We start from the raw sequence: 11,824 nt of genomic DNA on the forward strand, positions 1-11,824 counted from the left end.
TATATAATTAAACTTATTAATTGTTGTTATACTTAATTTTTTTTATTATATATATATTATTGTGATTTGATATAAAAGATATAAAAGAAATACTGAACATAGGAAATTGCAATATTACAATATAATTACATTATTACAACTACAATAATATACACTAAATTGTCTAAAGTAAAAATTACAATATTACAATATATATTACAAACATATTATTATAATACTATATACTAACTATGCTTTACTCTTTCTGTATTCCCTGCAAATCAAGTTATTGAATTCAACTACAAAATAATGTATGATTATAATATTGATGCTTTACTTTCCTGCATTCTCTGCAAATTACTCAATTCAATTATATCACAAAAGTCTGAAGAGAATGAAACAGTTAAGAATATAGTATATAATATATATAATATATATTTATATATATAATTAAACTTATTAATCGTTGTTATACTTAATTTTTTTATTATATATATTATTATATATATATATATATATTATTGTGATTTGATATAAAAGATATAAAAGAAATACTGAATATAGAAAATTGTAATATTACAATATAATTACATTATTACAACTATAATAATATACACTAAATTGTCTAAAGTAAAAATTACAATATTACAATATATATTACAAACATATTATTACAATAGTATATACTAATGATGCTTCACTCTTTCCTTCAAATCAAGTTATTGAATTCAACTACATAACAATGTATGCTTCTAATATTGATGTTTTACTCAAGTTACTCAATTTAATTATATCACAAAAGTCTGAAGATAATGAAACAATTAAGAAAAATATAATAAATACAAATATTCTGCACATGTAGAAACAAAATGTGATGCTCATACTTGACACAAAAAATAATTGTTTATCAATTAAGACCAAACATAACCATTCGACAAACATAATCAAGTTATAGAGTACGGTAACTTACGATAATAAAATTCCATGGTCCTTAAATATTACAAACTAAAGAAAGTGTCTAATAAAAAAACAGAAAATCAGAAAATAATTCATTTCTCAATCTTAATATTTTTTTTTGAAAATCTTCAAAGGAAGATTATCCTCTTAATAAGTCCTTTTATTACACTCATAATAAATATTAAGGTTAATATATTTTATTTTCATTTCACAATAAATATTAAAATTATTTTGCTATTATAATATAAGATTAAATTTAGTTATGTCCTAATCATTATAAGAAGTATTAGATTTAGAGAAAATAAAAGTAGAAGTAAGAATTGGTTCATTTTTTAAGAGAGAGTGTTTTGGCACGTGTCACACCAGGGCTTTATGTGTTGTAATAATAATATATATGTGGAAGTGTTGGAAGGATATAAGTATAGAACCTTGATAAACTTGCCGCCATTGCAATTCACCAAAAACTTGCAGCTATGGATTTGGAAAAGAATAATCCATTCTTTATTATTTCGACATTCATGCCTTTTGTTGCTTAATTTGATTCACATTCCTTCTTTCTGCACGTATTCTTTTTCCACCATTCTTTTATATTCACATCTTCTAATCACATCGCCAACCTTAACTTAATCCCTTCACACACAACACAAATTATTAACATGGCATTCTATCCTCAGACCATCTTTCCAATCACTTTCCTTCTTGCACTTCTTTTATCAGGTAACAATGCCTTCCCAAACTCATTTTCTTTATACATTCATGGCAAAAATCTTCATTCATTAACACCCTCAAATTTAAATTCATTCATTTCTTTTACATTTTCTTAGCGTTTTCGCCGCTAGTAACATTATTATCATCATCCTAGTTCACACTAACAAAAATATAAATATGGCTAAAATATTTATATTCACATTTTTAGGTCTTTGCAAATTGTTTGTCCAATAAAAAAGTTAGTGATTAATGAACATGTTTATTTCATTTTCTTAATTAATATTCCTCTTTTTCTTCTTCATTTTTTTATCACTCTTTTTTTCTCTTTTCTTCTTTATGTTTCAACATTATGTTCTCCTCCAAAATGGGAAAAAGCATATAAAAAGGTATACATATAAGATAAAATAATAGTTTATATATTAGTGAAAGTACCTAAGGGATTTTTTTACCAATATCCAATTAACAACTACAACATAGCATTACAAAAAAAAATTAATTACATTTCAAAAAGCCTTTATAGAATCATATATATATATATATATATATATATATATATATATATATATTTGTAGTCCTAATTGATTAATGATATAAAATTCGTTTATCCTACCCAAAATGTTCTAAATTTTTATAGTTTGGTGTAATCAAGAAAGTATTTACTAGCTTTTTGTTGATGAGTATTTTTTTTTTCATGGAAAAACACAATAGCCATTTAGTTTTGAGCAATTGTTTTCTCATAAGCATGAAACCTTGAAACTCGGGTTCCTTGTCTCACCAGGGCAAAAACCATGTGAGTGCGCCAGAGTTTTCACCATCGTCAACTACTGCAAGGAGACGCTGTGGCCGGCGGTGACGCCGGGAGAAAAATTCGACGGCGGCGGCTTCGTCCTAAAACCGGGCCAATCCGAGGTGTTCACCGCCCCGGTGAGTTGGAGCGGCCGCATTTGGGCCCGAACCGGTTGCAAATTCGACCAAAACGGAAAGGGGCAGTGCCAAACCGGTTCATGCGGCGACACGCTGAAATGTGGGGCCTCGGGTAAAACGCCCGCTTCACTCGCGGAATTCACACTCGCTCAACCGGACTTCTACGACGTTAGCCTGGTGGACGGCTTCAACGTCCCCATCGCCGTCAGGCCCATTAACGGAAAGGGAAACTGCTCCTCAGCGGGGTGCGACTCCGACCTGAGAACCACTTGCCCTAACGAACTGGCCCTTAAGGCTAACGGCAAGACCGTTGGGTGCCGTAGCGCGTGTGACGTGTTTAACACGGACGAGTATTGCTGCAGAGGGCTTTATGGGAACCCCTCCACTTGCAAACCCACCTTTTATTCCAAGAAGTTTAAGGAGGCTTGTCCCACTTCTTATAGTTATGCCTACGATGATCCAACCAGCATCTTCACTTGTTCAGGCACTGATTATGTCATTGCCTTCTGCTCCTCCAGGTTCATTCACTTTCTTTTTCTTTTTCTTTTCCAAATCTCAATTTATCTCATTTTAATTCAAACATCATACTTCTCTAACGTGTCTCAATCATACAGCACTAGTGTTGTTTTTTTTTTAAAGTTGTGCTTTTTGACTTCAGGAAACGACAAGTATGCACTTACCATAGCAACAAGCTTCACTGCAGTGGATCACAAGGGTTGAAGTCGTTGATTGGAAGGTGGTGCATCGTGATCATAACTCTGTTTTCGGTTCTTAGTTTATGGAATGGATTCTAGTCTAAACCGTGATCAAAGTTTATTCATTTTATTTTAATTAAGTTCAATGCATTTGATGAGTTTGTATATATTGGAACCAGTTTTTTTTTAATTTCTTTTTTCTCTCTGAGGATGTTAATTACTTATACCCTGTGTACGTGTTTATTCTGTTGTATACGGGAAGCTGTTATTTTAACAATTTGGTTTTATTCATATCCGTTTCCTTTGATTCAAGGAAAGGAAAACGATGATGTGCACTTGAGGTTATTCTTTTCGATCAACACATTTTCGTGCTAGTAAAAATATAACATTTTTTTTTTGTTTTTGGTAGAAAATTGAAACATTATTTGGGCCAATATACTTAAGTAAACGAACCCATTTCCAGAGTAAAAGACGAAAATGCCCTTAAAAAAATGGGTACATATAAAAATACATTCTGAACCCTTTTTCTGTAACACAATAATTTCTTCCGGATCTACTTTTCCATAATGTATTATTTTCAATTCCAGATTTTCTTATCCAAAATGAATTTTGTTTCTGGATTTTTATTTCCGGAACACAATAATCTCTTCTGGATCTACTTTTCCAGAATGTATTATTTTAAATTCCAGATTTTCATTTCTGGAATAAAAGGTATTTTCGGAATTTAAATTTTTTTTGGATGCAGGTTCAAAAATGATTGGTGTAAGAAGTCTTTGCCAAGTAAATGTCAGGGGCAATTTCTTCCTGCACCTTTACATTCTTCAAAAATACCGAAATTACTCTTTACAGTTTTAGGTCTTTTCAAAATAGTGGTTCCATAATCAAGGGTATTTCCGAAATAAATATCTGGAAAACAAAAAAATCATTCGAAAACACTTTTTCTAGAAAACTTTTTTTTATTTTTTTCCAGATTGATAAATCCGGAATTCATAAAACATGTCCCGGAAAAGATGTTTTGAAAATATTTCAGAAAGAATAATCCAAAAGTCATTTTCTAAAGGGGGCAAAATAGTCTTCTACAAAAAATGATGGGGTGCGGAAAGAAATTTGTAGAGCTGCAGGAAGAAGTTGCCAACGTTGGGTTGTTCTGCTGCCCTTGCTGCGTAATTGGCCCAAAACAATAGATAACGGTCTCTTTCTTTCTAAACTTGGGTTGATGAAATTACTATGACAGATTCTTCCCGCACCAGATCATTTTGGACTGTACCCAATATACACAAATAAAAAGACCAAAATATCCTTAATGAACTGAAAATTAGGGTTTAGATAAAATGTGCACCCAACTCACATCCAACCCAGCAACATTGCATCCCTTTTTTTGTGATCAATGTGAGAAGTCAGCGCGCGGAGAAGGAGACGAAGCCACCAGAGAAGGATAATTTTGAAATATGAGTTCCGTAAATAAAGTGTGTTTCCAAAAGAAGAAAACCAAAATAAATAAACTCATTTAAGAATACCTTTTCATAACATATTTTTCAATTTCCGAAATAGTAAGTCTGTTTCGGACATTATGTTCCAGAAATATTCTGAAAAGACTAATCTGAAAAGTTATTTTTAAAAGGGGTAAAATGTTTTTTTTCTGAAAATGATGGGGTGGAGGGAGAAACACCCAAAGATGAATGAAATGCCCTAAAAATTTAGAGTTTTTACTAACAATTGTATCACCATGACTAACCTTTGCAAGCAGATTAGACCAATCCACAAGTTTCAACAAGGTATCCCCGTTTGGAGTGGCTTCAATCCTTCTAATTGTGAAGAATATTAAATGGTATATTGTGGTAGCTAACTAGCCAAGGTTTCCAAAAGCACTCTTCTCTCCTCTGCACATACCTCTACAATACAAATAAAGCTAATTATGGAATACAAATAAAGCAATTTTGGAATACATATATGTTGTGGAATGTGTTTTGCTAATCCATAATAGAAAATTTGTGCATAATACAAAATATAAATTTTATATTTTTATTGTACTATCGAGAATAGAATTTATATTTTAGATTGTAAAATCTGTAATACAGATTTTATATTGTATTCAAAATTATTCAATTTAAAAAAAAATTGTGTAATATAAATTTTTGTATTTTGGATTGTGAGATATGGATGTACAAAATAAATGTTAACTTTCGAATTTTGTAATCTATAAAGTTTATAGATTTCACATTTCATAATTAAAGTTGATAAAGAAAATATTCCATAATTAAAAAAAAATGCCAACTAAAAATGGAAATTTTGAAATTCTTACAAAATTATAAGGGTGCGTAAAGAAATTAAGGAGTTAAAAAAACATTCCAAGCTAATGATAAGAAGTTGATTCATCATTATCTCACTCAATTAATGAACTTATGTAATTTTTTAAAATTTAATTAAGTTTTAAATCTCTTATAAATTTAGATATTTTAATTGAGTTTCTATTTTTTTATGTACGAAAGTTTTATAATTTTAAGTCTGGATGACATGATTTCTTTTTATCTTACTTATTTATCCTTGTTAAGAATAGTGAGACTTTGTGGTTAATATAAATTATATTACTATTAGTGTAAAACGACAAGTAATTTTTATTGTTTTCATTGAAAACGTGTTGGATAACAAGGGATCATAATGGTCACTCTGACCTACATCAATAGTGGTGACGATAACAATACTTAGTCATTGTAGGTGATGGAAGTTATCGAGAAGCATTAGGATATTGTCATCTAACATGTTTCAAATTAAAACAATAAAAATAACTTATTGTTTTACATTAACCGTAGTATTGTTTTATATTAACTATAAAATCTTGCATTTTTTAATAAGTGAAAACAAATAAGCAAGATGAGGAGACAAGACAATAGTCATGTTATTTTAGTTAACAGAAAAATCAAACTAAAGATACTCAATTAAAAAAATATAAAAAAATTTGAATATTCCAAAAGAAAAGAAAATTTAATAGTAAATAAATTTAAAAGCTGAAATTTATAAGAAACTTTATATTTAATTAAATTTTTTTTTAAAATAAAACTTCGTAAATTTGAAACACTAATAGTATGTTAGGATAATTCCAAACTTAAGTATTAACTAGGCAGTGTTTGAATTACGTAAAAATAGTTAGAATTGCCTAACAAACTAGTCCGGATTTATCATCTTTTTAATTACTTTTTTAATATAGTATTAAAATTATTTTGGAAAAGAGAATTGTCCTTATGTACTGAAATCTTTAATTTCTAGGGTTGACTCTAGTGGTCTGAGTGTGTATGCTTTAACGTTTTACCATAAATGATATAGCTTCTAAGTTTTTTTTTTTTCCAAGTTTCTTTATGTGATGTACAACACTCCTTGAATATATATAATAGCGTTCCATTAAAAAAAACACGGGATCGAATTTCAGTATACGTAAATCCAAACAAGTGGGTGACAGAAAATTAAATAGAAAAAAAAATAGTTCTTGATAAATATAGATTCATCATTAGACTTTAAATAACAAAGATTAATTTGAATATGTATTATTCATTTTTGTATTATCAACTTACCTCTTATACAATGAAGTAAATTAATTTACGAAATACATTTATGGTTCAAGCTACTTCTCACATTATGAAAATCAAGAATTAATTTCAAGGTATTTGAGAATTTTCAAGTTCTATGTTATGTTCTCAAATATGAAAACTTTTCAAAATCATTTAACGAGTCTTATTTGAAAATAATGTTTTCTATGATTTATAAATGTTAAATAAAGTTTGGAAACATGAGTGTCATAAAATACTTCAAGAATGTAAAGATTAACTTTGGACACTTTTGTGACGTAGTGGTTTGTCTAACAAGTTGAAGATGTTTGTCTCATCTGATATGTGCAATCTTCAGTTTTGTCTGATGGCATGTAAATGAGTGTTTCGATATCGCCTGTCTTGTTTAATCCAAGGAGCTCATCTGTCAAGATCTTCAGATGAGTTCACAAGCTCTAGGATATTCTTATAAGATCTTCTCTACTATTTTGTCTAATCCATTCCATTGGTATCGTCTGACATAGTTTCTCGATATTGTTTGACACATTTCTTGATGTCGTCTAATGCATATCTTCTTTAGATGTTTTCTTTATAAACTTAGTCATTTCTCCAATGTTAAGATCCTGGTAAGATCATCTTATGGTCTTCTGTTGTGAGTGTGTGCCTTTGGTTCATGTAACACTTTTTTCCATTGTATCATCTTATGCGTTTAAGGATAGTTAGTCTTGCTCATATTCTCTAATGTTTTTATCTAAGCTTATACTGCACATGAGTGAGTTTTGTTATACCACAATACATTTTATAGTGTTTGTTATCATCAAAATGCATAGACCCTCATATTATGAGACCGTCTGATGGATATTAGATCATCTACTAACTTAACACCCTTGGTTTATCAGGACTCGATGTATGTTGCACCCTAGGACAATAGGATCATCCTTGTTGTTAGAATTGTAGGCCTAAAACAAGAGGGGGTGAATTGTTTTTAAACGTTTTTCGCAAACTTTGAAGATATGGAGAAAGCCAATGAAGAATCAAAGCCAAAGGAATGAAAATGCTCAAGTTACAAAACTGTTTTAGTTGATTTCCAGAAAATCAACCGGTCGTTTTTATCCGCAGTTTATAAAAAAAACTTAAAACAGATATAATTGAGATTAGGGAAAGAGAGAATCAAATAAACAGATTTATACGGGTTCACTCTTACACCAAGAGCTACATCCAGTCCTCAGAAATCATTGGGTATTCCACTATGTAATCAACCACAGATTACAACCACACACACACCAAAGAAGTGATCTTGAACCCCTCAAGAACACTCACTTCCTTTGGCAATACAACACACCACAGATCAGAATAACCTCTTACTATATAAAACACAGTTCTTTACAGAAATACAGATCAAGAGAGAATAAGGAAAGATCACACCTGATACAAATTGAATTACAAAATATTACACAGCAGTCATATTCCACTCTTAGCAAGTTCAATCAAAGCTTCATGTAAATCTTGGAGAAAACTGTTTTCAAAAGATTAATCTCAGATCATTAGTACCAGGTGTAACATCCTTAATTTTATTCATATATAATGAAATAAAAGTAAAACAAGCAATATCTAATTACAAATAACATATACTATTTTCTCATATGTGTATCTCAAAAGAAATATCCCTCTTCATAGGGATTTAATATATACATCCAAAAGTTTTAACAAAAAAACAAAGCATTCAAATAAAACTATCTCATTCTCTAGCTACTCACTAAGGAGCTCTATTACCTACAATCGCATCTGCTCCCATGTAAAACACGATCATCACAGATAAAGAAACAAACACAAACAAATAATAGGGTAAGCTATCTATATAAAAAGTTTTGATATAATAAATTTCAAACTAATAAGCATAATTCATCAATTCTCATATGATTTCTCAAACCATCAAGTGTCTATTACATTCATAAAATTCATCTGTCATATATATAAGACTTTTACTGACTCACAACACATCACAACACATAGACACTTGACTCTACTTCCGGAAGACTCGTGTATTGAAATCTATGTGATTCCATTATATCAGTAGAGTCAGGATCGTCTCATTCACAGGACACTCACAAATCAATACACCTTAATAACAATCTCAACATGTATTTCCTTTCCTGAAAATACTACGTCTTGATCACACTTTAACCTCATTACATACATCATTTAACATATCAATGCACCACTCAATCACTTCATATTTAAACTTTCTCAACAATCCAAATATATCTCAAACTTTACTTAAACAGTAATTCCAAATATATGCTCTTTAAATCAATCATCAGCTGAAATCACAAAACCACTTCTCATCAAACATCTCACTTAAGTAATTCAACAAAATATTCAAAAAGAACAGTTCAACTCATTCATATTAGCATTCAAACACTTTCAATTGTCAATCACAAACACTTTCAACAAATTATTCACCTTAAAATCAATATAAAAGATTCAAAATCAACCATTCCAGTCAATATATTACTTTACTCTTCAAAAGAGACAATCCTGCAAGCAAAAACAATTGGAATTGGTGACCACGTCACCTCCACATCCAGAATCTTCTAACCTAGGGTTTTATTGAAAATAATAAGACTAGCTTCCCTTACCTGAACTTTAGCTGATGCTCACTAAGAGCTTCAAATCTACCCAAAAGCTTAAAGGTAATTAACCTACAGAGTCCTAATCAAAATCTAACTATATAACTAGGACCTTGAGTTAACAGAGATTAACCCTAAAGCTAAAAGAGTCACATGTAAAACTCATGTAGAGACAACCCTATCAAGTTCAAAATTTGACTCAAAGAAAAGGGCCAAAAATGAACTTACTCTGTTTAGGATTTTGATCAGTCAATCTTGTAGAGTTCATTGCCAGGAGTCCAATGGCAGACTCCGATCGTCAAACTGATAACTGAGGAGATCAGAATCTTAGAGAGAAGGAAGAGAAAGGAAAAGGGAAACTTTTAGAGAGATGGTGGTTATTTTAAAATGAAACCTGAATAACTGAATTTTCTATTTATTTGTCATTTTCATTTTAATAATAAAATATTCAGGTATCATTTAAAATATATCACTTCTACTCTAAGGTTATTTTCTAGATCCTTACACCAGGAGCGTTAAACAATATATTTAATCTCCAAAAGGCAGTTAAAAGCATTTAATGAAGGAGCCAAAACAGTTTTGAATCAATTAAAACAGATTTACCAAACTTAAAAGATTTTGTTAAGATTTTTCAAAAAAAAGTCGGTTGAATTGTCGAAACAACCGATTGAAACGATAAAACAACTAATTGTTTTTCCACTTCTTTGTAAAACACTCTTTTTCAAAAGGATTTAATTTAAACCAACTTTGAATCCTAACTAAGAGCGGATTTACATTTCAAAGTACTCAAAACACACACACACACATAAGATACATTCAGCCTTCAAGCAATCCATAGAGTTTTGGAGACATCAAAGCCTTGTTCAACACTTGTGAGGCGCCAAACCATCAAGGTGAACATCTGAGAAGTTGATTATTTGTGTCAAAAGAGTTTTCTCAGTCGAAAAGGAGAAAATAGCTTGGGAATATTGTTTTCGATTGACACTGGTCACCCTTCTTCCAATAAACCCTCATGTGGTTGTGTTGAGATCACTGAGTATGGGAGTCTCGTGCTCGATGATAACCGAAGGGCAAGGGTTTCCAATTGTCTCTATTGTTTGGGAAGACACTTTATAATGCCTAAAGTGTCCTTCTCTCATTAGTTTGGCAAGTTGATTACCTAAAGCATAACATCTTTTTGTATCATGCCCATGGGCTTGATGGAATTCACACCAAGCACTATGTAGATGACCAAAAAGTTGATCTGTCCATTTTGGAAAATGTAACTTCCTCGAAACCTTATCATTTGTAAATATCTGCTTTTGTTATATCATGAAAGACAAAATTTCAGCCTTCATTTCTCTTCATGTGGCCTCTAAGTTACATAGGGCACATATCTCTAGTCTACACATTTACCTTGGTGAAATTTTTTGATCAAGAGTGATCAAAAGTTTTGAAGAATCCAAATCCAAGATGTTTGATGAAAGGTTGGAGTTACTGTTTGTGTGGGTGGGATCTGGGTAGATTAAAGTGTATTACACTCACTTGTTGAATCTAAAACTGATGTGATTTAAAAGCCTTTTGAAAATGGATGTTTTTCTAACCAAGTGAAAAACAACCTGTTGTTTTGTCGAATCAACCGGTTATTTTGCTCTTAGAGGTTTTTGAAAAAGGTTGAAAGTTGTTTGACTTGGTTGACTTTGTTGTCAAACCAAATCAATCGGTTGTTTCGTGATTTCAACCGATTGTGTCTTTGAAAATCCTAACAGAATTCAGTTTTGATTGATGAATCTATTTTAAATGATTTCTAACTGAATACGCTCCTGCTTTAAATGTTTTTGACCAACCTTTGGAAGTATATATAGTTTGTTATACGCTTCTAGAAAGTAATGAAACAGTTTTGAGAATTTAGTTTGGCAAATTTGATATCAAGTTTTCAAGATTTGAATTTTCAAGTGAGAGTGGAATAGGATTGCAATTGTATACTTTTCAGTTGTGCTTTGATCATGTGTAATCCTTTCTCAATCTTCTATATTTTTGTAGTTGTGTTGCCAATGAGTGTTTTGTGTTCTTGAGGTGTTCAAGATCAATACTCTTAGTGTGATTTGCCAAAGGTAGTGTGTTTCTTGAGGGGTTCAAGGTCACTACTTTGGTGTGTGGTGTTTGTAATCTGGTTTTGATTGCATAGTGAACTACCCAGTGGTTTCTGGGAACTGGATGTAGCTCTTGGTGTAAGAGTGAATCAGTATAAATTTGTTTGTGTGATTCTCTTTTTCCCTGATCTCACATATATCTGTTTTAAGTTGTTTTTATTAACTGCGGATAAAAACAATCGGTTGAATCACAAAAACAACCGGTTGATTTTCTAGAAATCAACTAAAACAACTTTGTGCATTGTTTTCTTTAGTTTCTT

The 11,824-nt window shown here is 30.9% G+C and overlaps 1 protein-coding gene across 1 annotated transcript; it reads left to right on the plus strand.

Annotated features, from left to right (window-relative positions):
• Positions 1 to 1,357: 1,357 nt before the first annotated feature.
• Positions 1,358 to 3,554, plus strand: LOC137826710 (Pathogenesis-related thaumatin superfamily protein). Its single transcript, XM_068632799.2, has 3 exons — positions 1,358 to 1,653; positions 2,423 to 3,086; positions 3,227 to 3,554. The coding sequence occupies exons 1-3, from the start codon at positions 1,593 to 1,595 to the stop codon at positions 3,360 to 3,362; spliced, it is 861 nt and encodes a 286-aa protein (XP_068488900.1). The 5' UTR covers positions 1,358 to 1,592; the 3' UTR covers positions 3,363 to 3,554.
• Positions 3,555 to 11,824: the final 8,270 nt, after the last annotated feature.

Source organism: Phaseolus vulgaris, chromosome 8, assembly GCF_051622355.1.
Source record: "Phaseolus vulgaris cultivar YP4 chromosome 8, ASM5162235v1, whole genome shotgun sequence".
Lineage (NCBI taxonomy): Eukaryota > Viridiplantae > Streptophyta > Magnoliopsida > Fabales > Fabaceae > Phaseolus > Phaseolus vulgaris.